We start from the raw sequence: 13,719 nt of genomic DNA on the forward strand, positions 1-13,719 counted from the left end.
ATACTCATGGTAAACAAAGCAACATGTCTCAAATTACAGTTTTACTAAAATCCAAGAGAAAGAGATGTCACCCTTATCCTCATTCATGCCTTATGTGTATCTTTGATAAGAATTCAGATTTATAAATCATATGCAGTAGGGCATAAGTATTTGTATTCCAAAAAGATTAATCATAGAATTCATTTAGATAACTAAAATGCAGGTTTCCTTTAATGCATTTTTGGGGAGAAGGAAGGAATGATTTAACACTTTTTACTTTAGATAGGGAGACAAATGATGCATAATGAGGTATATGTAAATTATAGTGTAAAACAAACACTGATTTATATTTAGAATGGGTTTAAAAGTAAACAGAAATTCACTTAGTTGTCTTAAATCTTCATTAGGCCTAGCCCTAGCCTCCTTTATTTGGCCAGAGCCTAACTGAACTGGATAAATCGCCCTTGGATGACTGAGAATTAATCAAGATGACCCCATATAAAATGTTCGGGCTTCCCTGGTGGCGCAGTGGTTGAGAGTCCGCCTGCCGATGCAGGGGACACGGGTTCGTGTCCCGGTCCGAGAAGATCCCACATGCCGCAGAGAGGCTGGGCCCGTGAGCCATGGCCGCTGAGCCTGCACGTCTGGAGCCTGTGCTCCGCAACGGGAGAGGCCACAACAGTGAGAGGCCCACGTACCGCAAAAAATAAAAATTAAAATGTTCATACACATGTGACAACGATTACTAGTTAAAAATACACATCATTTAAGTCTGTAAAACCTTCCTTATTTAAACATGTTCTGATTATATACTTTCATTGTCATTGTCTTTAGTTACCAGTGGCAGTGTCCTCATGATGAAAGGTGCCATTTGTGGCCTTGGTGCTGAGCAAATACAAAATGACTCTCTGGTCCTTATGAATCCCAAACAGAGCTCATTAATCCATGGCTAGATTAGCTCAATTACAGTTGCTAATGTGATACCCTGCTGCTGCTTTTCTGTACTAGAAACCAACCGGAGAATGATACAACATTAAAAGAGAGGTGGTTTAAGGAGCAGCTGTTCAGGCTCATAAAACACAAAGTAAATCCTAGTAAAGGAAGATTCTCTCTTGGGAAACAAAACATAAAATGAAAGGCAAACATAACTTCATCTGTAGGTTAATCTTTTTCTGTTAAGACGATAGAGTCAGGCTCTGTCTTCCAAAATAACGCATGAATTAAGAGTCTTTTTATCCTTAATTATAGGCCTAATGTCATAGGCAGGCCTATGTCTAGTTTTCTAGCTTTGGTTCAGAGAATAAGTTTGAGCCTTGGTATCAGGTTCCAGTCTGTCCCAAGGCTTTTTGAGGCCTAGAATGAATGCACTGGAGACGATGAAGAGAAATAAATACGGTTTCAGTGGCTGATGATGACATATGGATGCCGATTTAGAGTTGGGGGATCTTGGACGTGTGTTCCCTAAAGCCTGATAGGGACTGGGGTATCTAATGAATTTACCTAAAGGTCAGTCTGGAGAAGTCCTGGCTTCTCAAAACAGCTACTAATGTACAGCTAAGGAGTATCAGAAACTAAGTTCCTTAAGTGGTCTTTCTGGCTGAAAGTGGTGGGGTTGGACGTATTAAGAAATCAGGCCGTCATAGATCATTCTCTGGTGATTCTTTCTAGAGCAGAGGCAGGAGCCGATATTTCTGAAGGGAGTGGAGGGTAAAGTGAAGGAAGAGGGTGGGGTCTATCAGGTTAAGGACAGCCGAGTTCTCCAGAGTTGGGATCCAAGGAGAGGAGGGGAAGGAAAGGTTTATTTCTTACAGGCTATAGCTTTGTTTTATTCTCTAAGCCTTCCCTTTTGTTCTGCTTTTAGGGTCTGCCCAGTTTGAACTCCTAAATTTAAGTTTTACATCAGTCACTGGAGAAGAACTTTCAATTTAAGAAAACTGTTTTTAATGTGGTTCTTCTAGTGTTTGTTGGGATACGTCTAAGGTCTAGTTTCTGTCCCTGGTAGATTAAGTCTAGCAGGGGAGACAGTAGAGAAACACAAATGACACTATGGAATCAAATGTTAATTTTTCTAGCTCACATTAATTTCTCCCTTCTCTGAGTACTTCTGACATAAAAATTTAATTAGTGAAAACTTTCTAGAAAAGGATCATCCTGCACTGAGCTTTTTTTTTTTTTTTTTTTTTTTTTTTAATTTTTGTTTTTTGGCTGTGCCACATGGCTTGCGGGGTCTTAGTCCTCTGGCCAGGGATTGAACTCGGGCCCTCGGCAGTGAAAGTGTGGAGTCTTAACCACTGAACCGCCAGGGAAATCCCTGCACTGAGTTTTATAGCGTGGGAGTAGGATTGGGTTTTGAGGAACAGAAGAGTAAAGTTATGAAGGTGACAATGAGCTGAGTGTATTGAGTGGACAGTAAGGAGAGATATAGACAGGCCTGACAGGTGAGTAGGCTCCATGATGGGAAATAAGGTTGGGTGAAGTTACAGAGAGCCTTTAAAATCCAACCATGTTCATCAGAGAAATGCAAGCTAAAACCACATTGGGGATACCATTACTTACCCACCAGAATGGCTAAAATTAAAAATACAGTGCCAGGTTTGGCAAGAATGTATTGTTAGAACAACTGGAACTCTCTTCCTTTGCTGGAGAGTATGGAAATTCCTTCAAGCCCCTGGAAAACCATTTGGATAAAAATATTCTTAGCTGCTTTATAAATAACCCCACACTGAAAACAACTCACATGTCCACCAACACGAGTGAATAAATTATAATATATTTACACAGCAGTAAAGACAAATTAGTGATATCCACAGCACCATGAGTGAATCTTAACAGGCATTATGTCAACAGAGGTTGCCATACACAGCAGAGAATATGCTGTGATTCCATTTATATGAAATTAAAGAATAGGCAAAACTAATCAGTGGTTATATAAGTCAAAATGATGTTTACCTTGGGGAAGGTGTGGTTATTGACTGGAAGGGAGCTAGGGAACCTTTGGAACCCTGGAAGTATTCTGTATATTGATTTGAATGGTGGTTACATGGGTGTATACCTATGTAAAAAATTGAACCAAGCTGTATATGTAAGATGAGTGCACTTTGCATACCTGTTGAATGTATGTTATGCCGAAGTAAAAAAAAAAAAAGAAGACAAATAAATAAGGTCATGGAGTTTAGATTTGTTATGGGCGGTAATAGGAAAGCATCATTGAATCTTCAACAAGGAAGTGACTTGAAGAAAGGGTGGTATTTCTGAAATTATTCATCCTGTGGTGGAGAGTGGAACAGTGTTCACGTCAGTTATCATACCTAGGTCAGATATAGTGCTAGATGCTATAGGAGATACAAAATATCCATGGCCTTGTCCTTATCCTTGACAGGTTTATGACCTTTCATAAGAGACAGGTTATAGGAAACCCAGAAAATTACAGTAAACGATAAATGCTTAATTCATGGTGTTATAGAAATAGTGCTGAGGTCAGACCTGGGTTCAAATCCTAATTTTACATTTTATTGGCTTTAGGACTTCAGTCAAGCTATTTATTTCCCTGGACCTTGGTTTCCTTATCTGTAAAATGTGACTAATACCTACCGTTTTTTTTTTGAGAGGATTGAGAGATATGATATTTAAAGATTGTAGTACAGCACAGAAAACAGCCAATAAATGTTCCCTTTTTTGTTTTAAACCCTGTACCAATGGAGCAATACTTTTTTTTTTTGGACAGTGTGTGACGTCAGTTTAGACCATGGTTCTGCCAGTTACTAGCTATGTGATCGTAAGTAGGTTATTTAGTTTCTTTGAGTCTCAGTCTCTTTTGGGGGAAGAAAAGAAAAAGGAGGGGAAATTATGCCTTGAGAGAGTTCTGTGAGAATGAAGTTAACCTAGCGGATATATAGTGTCTAGCACAAAATAGTCACACTCAATAAATACAGGATCCGTTTCTTTCGACTGTATTGGAGTATATCAATACAAATATATGGAGCAAATAATACAGGTAATAAGATTAGATTAGGGTGGTGCCTGGGGTGGAGAAAGAAGAAGCAGATTGTAGTGTGTATTTTTTAAAAGATAAAGCAAATTTGATACAGAAGAGGAAGGTACGTCTCTATACTTCTATTTTTGTCTTTCTATAAGATGAAAATAATATAAAATATTGAAATATCCTTGGATTGTAATAATGCTAATTGAAGGTTTTATGACATAATTGGACAGTATGTTTAGGTCTCACAACCCAAAAACTGGTACCTTACTACTAAATTTATAGTCTTGTTCTAATAATAATTTCAATAGACCTTGTCATCTAAGCTCCACCAAAAAGTTAGTTGACTTTTCTGTGAGTAGAGACCCCTGTCACAATCAAAGCAAAACCTAGAAGCATAAAGGGAAGGAAATCCATTTATAAAATGTATGTAATTATTTGTCACTTGAAATATAATCAGCAGAGCAGCAACCCAGGTCTTGTTGTGTATCAGTGGTGAGTGATTTCTTGGCTAAGGAAGTTTAACTTGCAGGGCAGATACTAAGCACTAAATATTAACATTTCAGAATTGTATTGTTCACAGTGTTTATTTAAGAACTCAGAAGTTGGCTGATATCAAATCCTGGACACCAACCTTCCAATTTTTGGAGCATTATTAGATTTCCTGTGAAATTTCTGGCTTGAATTTAGCCACTGATTTCTTGTGTTTCCCAAGCTAGAAGAAAATGAAGAGATAAAAAATACTGCTTCCCCCTAGCCATCGCTCACCTGTCCTCCTTTTTTCCAGATATTCAGAGTGGTGTGCATCTGTTTGGGTAATCCACCAGAGACGTTTACCTGGGAGTATCGAGACAAAGATAAAAACTATCAGAAGATTGGCCCCATAACACCCTTGAAGTTTTACAGGGAACATGTCAAGCCACTCTTCAATATGGAAGACAAGGTTGGAGACTGGCACTGGCAGCCACTGGCTGTTTACTTTCAAATGCCTGTTGACTACAAGAAAGAACACACGATTCCTGGTTACCGTGCATGGTCATCAAACTAGACAGTAAACAAAATTTTTCCTCCTTCCTCTGAGGTATTTTATGTACCAATTCAGTTGGTCATATTAGGATCCCCAGTGCTCCTCTTCAGAGATTTTTCTCACTCTGGGCCAGCAGTCAGTTTCAGTCCCATATGCTCCCCTGATTTGGGCCCTGAGTCATTGTCAGGTGCGAAGACAATAAAAGTACATTGGGTGTTTCTTACCACGGGTTCAGAGCATCACTCCACCGTGGGCCTCTCTCGGGACTCTCCTGCGGAAGGGAGCAGTGTCCCATCCTGGTTCTTCCCGCTCACTTCAGGGCTTCTCCACCTGCCTAGCAAGATGACTAGAGCCCCTTCTTCATTGGCGTCTTGACCGTCTTAAAAGCACATGACGTTGTTTTATGATTGGAGTCCCAGCTCAGCTGTGGTACTGCCAGATGTTGAGCCTTTCTGGTGACTTGAGAGCAGGGGTCTTGTAGTGATGGACTCGTGAATCGCCACCTTGCCTTACTCAGTGCACACAATTCTGCAGAATTAGTTTTGGGGTGATTCCTGCCAGTAGGAAAAAACAGGTTGATGCAACTCCCAAATATGTCCCTTATGCTAATTAGAATATACAGGGACCTCTCTCACATGACCTTGCCACCTTTTTTTGTTTCTCGGTTATTTAACAATGTAATGCTTGTTCTTGCAGGCAGAGGCGCTAAGCTTGATACAAATATATGAACTTAAAGGAGAGGTCTGTATCTTGCTTGACACTCCCGGTTTTATGTTCTAATGAACATGTTCTTGATCTCAATAGATTTGTTTGGTGAATGACCCTCGGCCCCACCACAAGTACAGCAAACTTTACACGGTGGAGTACTTAAGCAACATGGTTGGAGGCAGGAAAACTCTATATAACAACCAGCCCATTGACTTATTGAAAAAGATGGTTGCTGCCTCCATCAAAGATGGAGAGGTTGGTATTGTTTCTTTGTCTTTTGCATAGGGGTTAAAACCTTTTCTTCCAACCTCTTTGGTGTAATAGGAAGAACTTACGTTGACTTCTTTCTTCTTCTTTCCTCTATTTCTAGGCTGTATGGTTTGGCTGTGATGTTGGAAAACACTTCAATGGCAAGTTGGGCCTCAGTGACATGAATGTGTGAGTGCAAGATATTTAAAATAGAAAATCGTTTGTGGGTTGTGACTGTTGGGGTGCACTCTTGGTATGAAGTGACTCAGCTCAGGTTCACTCAAAGATTAAGGTTGGCCTGAGGGTGGATCTCTTTCTTTCTATTTTGTAGAGTTTGAGGATTCATAGTAGAAACTCCACATATTTATATGCTCTAACCTGGGAAGTCAAGATCATACTTCATATCTGAGTTGAAATTGTTGGACGTTCCTAAAAAGTCATCCTACATGAGAAAGACACTTAACAAAAATTTTTTTTGATTAAAAAACAAATAATGTAACACTCAAAGTAATATTGTAAAAGATATAATCAATGTGATGCCAAGTATTTGATACCAAGTATTTATCAAAGATACTACATACTTTTTGTCTTTATTTTTGTACAATAATTACTTTTTAAAAGACAACTTAAGGGACTTCCATGGGTGGTCCAGTGGCTAAGACTCCACGCTCCCAATGCAGGGGACCCGGGTTCAATCCCTGGTCAGGGAACTATATCCCACATGCTGCAGCTAAGAGTTCACATGATGCAACTAAAAGATCCCACGTGCTGCAACTTAAGATCCTGCATGTGGCAATGAAGATCCTGTGTGCTGCAGCTAAGACCCGGTGCAGCCAAATAAATAAATATTTTTTTTAAAAAAGGCAACTTAAAAGTTGGATTACTGGGACATCCCTAGTGGCACAGTGGTTAAGAATCCGCCTGCCAATGCCAGGGACACAGTTCGATCCCTGGTCTGGGAAGATCCCACATGCCACAGAGCAACTAAGCCCATGTGCCACAAGTGCTGAAGCCCGTGTGCCTAGAGCCTGTGCTCCGCAACAAGAGAAGCCACTGCAATGAAAAGCCTGCGCACCACAATGAAGAGTAGCCCCCAGCTCACCGCAGCAACGAAAACCCAACGCAGCCAAAAAAAAAAAAAGAAAGAAAGTTGGATTACGAAAGCCTATTGTTACGAAAAACAATAGGCTTCCCTGGTGGCGCAGTGGTTGAGAGTCCGTCTGCCGATGCAGGGGACACGGGTCCATGCCCCGGTCCGGGAAGATCCCACATGCCGCGGAGCGGCTGGGCCCGTGAGCCATGGCCGCTGAGCCTGCGCGTCCGTATCCTGTGCTCCGCAACAGGAGAGGCCACAGCAGTGAGAGGCCCGCGTACTGCAAAAAAAAAAAATGAAAAAAAGGAAGTAATAGTAATTGATTACTGTGTAAATCTCCTTAGTGCACTTGGGGATATAATGAAAGGTTTTCCAGATGTCTTGTTTGCTATTTGAGCCTTCTTAACTACTTCTATTACTTTGATACCTTATGTATTTTGTCTTTATGACAACTAGGACTAATATGCGTACACACTTTAAAGCATTCCTCCTGGTTGTTTGTGACAATGAAGATTCATTTGTGAACTGAATCATTCAAATTCCTGGACTGTTAAAATATATCACTTTAGCGTTACTTGTAAGTAATTATTACTTGTAGGAAATTGAGTAAATATCTTGACAGTTAACAACAGGAGAAAGGAAATCTGCTAAAAGAATTCATGAGGTTTTTTAAACTTTGAAAATATTCTCCAATATTTTGACACTATTTATTTAAATTTCACAGTTAGCAGTGGTCTAAATGAATTCAGAAACTGAGTGTTTCTGCCCGTTCAAAAGAGACCATTTTTGAAAGAAATTACTTCAGAAACTTTTAAGTTTTCTTGCCAAAATGACAATGCAAGCTTATCTTGTCAGCTTTTTGATTTGGGGAATTTATGTTTAATAACTTTGTATTTTTCTGAGTACTCTTGTGACACAGAGAGAATGGAATCCCATTGAGAGACTAAATTTTGCATGTACCATGTTGTCTAAAGAGCTACAGCCCAAATATATCTGGAGCTGCAAAGTCCCTTCAGGTTCTATGATCCTTTTACAACCAGAAGCCAATTATTCCCCATGACTGTACTCTGTATATTCTGTGCTATTGTTCTCTTTTATAGCTATGACCATGAGTTAGTGTTTGGTGTCTCCCTGAAGAACATGAATAAAGCTGAGAGGCTGACTTTTGGTGAGTCACTTATGACCCACGCCATGACCTTCACCGCTGTCTCAGAAAAGGTATGACCCTCAGCGTGCCCACTCCAGTGTTTGCATAGATGGATTTTCATGCTCCTGCCGACCATTTATTCCAGCAGAGCTTCTTCATAGTGTATATGATTTCTGTTAAAAGTTAGCAAGACATTGTACCTGCCTCACTTGGGGTTTGGCTGGATGCTCAGAAGTAATAAAAATAGAAACTTTCCATGAGGAGCAGAATTTGTGTCAGCAGGGAGTAAGGAAGTAACTGCTTTTCTGTAACTTTGGAAATTCTTGTTGTGAAAAGAGGTCAGCAAGGGAACTTGGGAGAGGATAACTTCAGTTTAATAAGGAATTAAAATGTGCCCTGAAAGTGTTCATATCTTGATAACTTATGTTCAGACTCACCTTCCTTTCATTTGTCATTCAGATTCTTCTGCAGTAAAATGTCAATAACAGTAATTTGTAGACTCCATGCCCATTACTGGATTTATGCAGAGCTTCAGGAAATTGGATGTAAAAAGTATGTTGAGGGCTTCCCTGGTGGCGCAGTGGTTGGGAGTCCACCTGCCGATGCAGGGGACACGGGTTCGTGCCCTGGTCCGGGAGGATCCCACATGCCGCGGAGCGGCTGGACCCGTGAGCCATGGCCGCTGAGCCTGTGCGTCCGGAGCCTGTGCTCTGCAACGGGAGAGGCCACAACAGTGAGAGGCCCGCGTATCGCAAAAATAAAATAAAATAAAATAAATGACTTTAGGTGATATAGATTCTAACAGTTACATTTAAAAGGAAAGTAACGATGGGCTATAATGCAGGGAGTAGAAAACCAAAACATTTAATAAGCTGGCCCCAGAATGTATAGTTTATTCATGTGGTTTTAAAGGTACCTGGGGCTAAGATTAAGGGGTAGGTAGTACAGATAAGGGTGTTTGAATCTTGTGGGTTTGATTGTTGGCTATTTCTGAGACTGAAAATTACTGAGATTCAAGAAAACTGTCAGGAGTAAAGTCAAGTCCCATGTAGATGAGACTCATGCAGTTTTATGCAGGTGGGAGTTGACGGATGAAATCATTAGGAGATAATTCCGAGCCAGCTCTCTTCTCATGTTACAAAGATTTAAGTTGTTTTGACATCAGCTAATGCCCTGGGTAAACATGAGAGTGAACTCTCTTTTCCCAAGTGCAGCCTTCTTATCCCTCTCCGTGTCACTGTAATAAAGACTCTAAATGAAGGTTATCATGATGAGTATCGCTGTCCCTTTAAGAATGTGAAAACTGAACTTATTTTATTAATGAAGATAGAAGGAGAACGGAACTGCCTGGGTTTTGTTTTATGAAAGTAGTGTTTGGTTTGCCATTCAATCTCTATTGTATTAAATTCAATATTTGTGTAACTGAATCAATGAAAGAACACATTGGAGAGTGTCATTACTCGGTTCCCCTAAGAAAGAAAAGTAGGCTGTATTGATGAGAATGTGTTTGTTTTCTTTTTTAAACTCTTGACTAGGTCTTAGAATCATTTCTAAAATAAATACAGTGAGATACCTCTGCAAAGAATGCTAATTAATTAAAAGCAAGAGTCTCTGGCTTTAGATGGTGTTCACTGCTTTCAGTAATTTAATATTTTGTTTTTCTTAGCCAAGAGGCATTTTAATGTGCCTATTTTCTGTATGCAATAGAATGTAAAGGAGAAAATAGTATTTATCGCATTGCTGGGTTTATTGCATTTTCACCCCAAGAAGTTCAAACTCCACTTCTATTAGAGTTATCCCTTTGGTTATAGTGGAAGGTATATGGCCCTGGTCATGTATACCATTGCTGTATAGGGAAGGCTCTTTCTTCTGAGTGGCTGAATAAGAGCTAAAATTACATGACACCTCATCAGGACGGATCTAGTTTCAGACTACACACTGTCATCCACTCTTTTGCAGGATGATCAGGAGGGTGCTTTCGTGAAATGGAGAGTGGAAAATTCGTGGGGTGAAGACCATGGCCACAAAGGTAAGCTTAATCTGGTAATACTAACTCAGAGTGACTAGGTCTGCTCTACTCTCTGCCTCCTAATGGGAAGAAAAAGCTACCCTAGTGTGGATCATTTTTATTTTTCAGTAATTGGTCCCATTAGCTAGATTATTAGCTAGACTATTCTGGAGAAAAATCTGAGGATCTAGTTTCACCCCAGGATCCCTACGACCAGCATAGTAGGCCTGAACTCCCTGGTTGGCTCTGAGATCAGTATGTGCTGGCATTTGTTCCAAACCATGCTGACCCTAGTAGACCTTTGTACCAGAATCACTTGGCTAGTAAGAAGTTTGAGTGCCCTTTGCCAGGACACTTGCTGTATGGAGTTTGGTGCATTTTCATTTACTGCACTGACTCTCTAGAAAATCAGAAGCTTTCTAGTGGGAGGATGGGATTGGCAAGAAACTTTAGGCATGTATTGGAGACTCATGAGAAGTTGTGAAGTCTAAAGAGGAAAAGAATGCCGTGGTTACCATTTAGACGGTTTTATTCTGACGGTCAAAACGCAGGCAGAAGTCATAAGTAAATTATAGTAATTAGGCTTCAAGAAAAACCACAGGTAATATATGAATTGTAGAAAACTAAAAACTACAGATAAGCCAGAAGAGGGGAAAAAAAATCTCTAATAATCCTGCTACCCAGCGATCACCATTGATTAACTGTTTAGGTTATATTCTTGAAATCTTAGAGACCATATTTAAGACTGTTTTTCATAGTAGATTTAGTAGATAAAAGCCTTTTAAGGTTATTGTTATGCTTTAATTTTTAGAGTTTCAAACCAAAAAGTGGCAACTACCAGAGAATATTATGCATGTCAGCATGTATTTGCTTGTGTGTTATGTGCTGGTCACATCCTGTAGCAGCTGTTTCCCAGAGTCCATATTTCTTACTTTTAGCCAGTGGATTCTGGCTAGGAAGGACACATTAACCACAGCTCTCTAGACTAGTTAGAAGACTGGAAGGAAGTAGGTATGGAATCCAGTGAGATTACTCAGACACTTGGAATCAGACTTCAGCTATCTCACCCAAGCAGCAATCAGCCAGAAATTTTCTTTTAAAAAAGTAAAACAAAATGAAAGAAAAAAAAGAAAAAGAAAATAGCGATCTCAGCAACTCTTTACCTGTTGCTTCCCTCTTTGTTTAAGTGATTTTCCAGCTGAGTTCTTTGGAGCTCTAAGATTTCCAAGGGTAAAAGCTGGAGGTTTGGAAGTGAGCAGATGGGGCTTCAGTCGTTTATATTTGGAAACTACTGTCGTAGAAGAGCCTTGACAAGACATGAGTATGCTGATGGCCAACACCTAGAGGCCATTTAATCTGTCATTCCAAGTCTTTTCATCTCCCTATGAAATGCTCATTGGTGGATTTTGGCTAACTATCCCTGGGATCTGCTGTGAACCTCAGCAGCTCAGTGATTATATGTAAACGAATATCAGCGCTGTTGGTGCCTGTCTGTTGGTGCATATCATCATCAGGTAGTTGCATGTCCCCCATCTGTGATTTCTGTTATTCTCTGATTATAGGGTACTTGCGAAATTAACTATTATGAATTAAAAAGTGCAATATATTTTTTAATTGGTGATTTCTTATAAGATAAATCATTTTAAGACACAAAAATGTTGGGATCAGGTAGAGGTGGATATAAGGAAACTAGCAAAAAGATGAAAAACAAACAACTCAGAATTCAGTTATATCCGTTAGGTTGATGGTGGTTAAGAAGTGGATGCAAAGGAAAAGCTTGTCTTGAATTGGAAGGATTTTGTATTTGTAACATTTCAAAACATAAGCTATTGTTTCAGATGAAACTCGGTAGCTTCTGTTTCATTTTTGGTCTTATTTGGTCCCTGTAAATGGTTTGTTATTGTAAAGATTAGTGTCTAGGAAAAGGACTAAAGTTATGGTTTGTTTAGACCAGCCTGGACCCTTTGGCTTGTTTCTGAGATATTTTTCTATCTATAACAGTCACTGAGTTTGTAGATAGTAGTGATACCCATTTAAGAGAGGATAAACACTTGTAAAGTCAGGCAAAAGCTCTGTGTTCTGCGTAGCGTGAGTTATTGTCTTTATTACTTTGAACCTAAATACCTACTCTTAAAGAAGATTCTAGGCCACTTTGCTAATTTATTTTTTTTCCATTCAACTGTACCTCTTTACTCCTAACTCAATAAAAGTTTTGCTTCTGCTGACTTACTCATTCTATTATTATGTTGAGAGAGCTGGGGTCTTTTTTTTTTTTTTTTTTAAGTTCAAAGGTTATAGCTTATTGCACTATAAAACATTAATCAGTTTTGCTTCCAACCCAGAACTCTAACATTTAATTATTTACATAATTATACAAATTTTATAATTTATATTATAAAGCACACATAATTATAACACACACACATTTTCAAATGTCCTTTGGCTCTTTGAACTGGTTGTGTTATCGTACTTGTTCACTCTTGTAGAGAGTTGAATAAAATCTTTAACACGTGTTCATTTTACATTTGCATTATATCACCATTTTACTTCTTAAAATTTACTTTAATGACAGTGATACTCCCTTCTTGATTTTTGGGGTTTTTTTTTAACATCTTTATTGGAGTATAATTGCTTTACAATGGTGTGTTAGTTTCTGCTTTATAACAAAGTGAATCAGCTATACGTATACATATATCCCCATACCTCCTCCCTCTTGTGTCTCTCTCCCACCCTCCCTATCCCACCCCTCTAGATGGTCACAAAGCCCTGAGCTGATCTCCCTGTGCTATGTGGCCGCTTCGCACTAGCTATCGATTTTACATTTGGTCGTGTATATATGTCCCTGCCACTCTCTCACTTCGTCCCAAGAGCTGGGGTCTTGATCCCTGTGGTCTGCCTGTAATCCTTCCTAGTGAAACCTGCAGCTGTCTAGTTAAGACTAGACTAACTTTTTTGTTGTTCTCGAATAACTGAAATGCCTGAGATTATACAGAGGAAAGCATTTCAATAGAGAGACAAAAGATAAGTTGAACTGAGTGGGGGTAGTGAATAGTTCATTCAAAGCCAAAATAAATTATTCTCATGTGTTTCTTGGTAATGTTCTTTCTGACTTAACAGGAAGGAAGGAAAGAAAACATGGTCTAATTTAATTGGCACACTTGGCCTGACCTCAGGAGAATACGCAGCGTGTTATTATGCTGGCGGTGTGTGTTTACCCCGCAGGGCCCTTCCGCCTGTCATCCTGGTGGGCATTGGCTGCCATGTCTGAGACAGAACCTCTTTGGTGCTCTTGCAGGAGACAGGACAACCTGTCTAGGATTTTGTTTCTGTAGATAACATTGTTAACAGTTTGTTACTGTTCTCTGTGGGGTTTCTGCTTGTTAAGATTGATGGTTTCTCAAAAGGCAATGTTGATAATACTACAAGCTGGAGGTGAACAGAGGAGAGATACGAGGGCAGGCTGCCTTTTCTCTCTGCCCAGTTCTGGCTTTGGTCTTTCCCATTGGTCATGAGACTACAACTTAAATCA

At 39.6% G+C, this 13,719-nt stretch overlaps 1 protein-coding gene across 4 annotated transcripts in view; it reads left to right on the forward strand.

Moving 5' to 3' along the window:
• Nucleotides 1-13,719, forward strand: part of BLMH (bleomycin hydrolase) — a 43,221-nt gene that overhangs the window by 17,567 nt on the left and 11,935 nt on the right. For all 4 annotated transcript variants that reach the window (XM_059046314.2, XM_059046313.2, XM_067022006.1 and 1 more), the window contains 5 exons: nucleotides 4,746-4,901; nucleotides 5,790-5,948; nucleotides 6,064-6,131; nucleotides 8,136-8,253; nucleotides 10,142-10,211. In XM_059046314.2, the coding sequence (XP_058902297.2) occupies nucleotides 4,746-4,901; nucleotides 5,790-5,948; nucleotides 6,064-6,131; nucleotides 8,136-8,253; nucleotides 10,142-10,211 (571 nt within the window). The remainder of the gene's footprint in view (nucleotides 1-4,745; nucleotides 4,902-5,789; nucleotides 5,949-6,063; nucleotides 6,132-8,135; nucleotides 8,254-10,141; nucleotides 10,212-13,719) is intronic.

Source organism: Kogia breviceps, chromosome 19, assembly GCF_026419965.1.
Source record: "Kogia breviceps isolate mKogBre1 chromosome 19, mKogBre1 haplotype 1, whole genome shotgun sequence".
In the NCBI taxonomy this organism is placed as follows: domain Eukaryota; kingdom Metazoa; phylum Chordata; class Mammalia; order Artiodactyla; family Physeteridae; genus Kogia; species Kogia breviceps.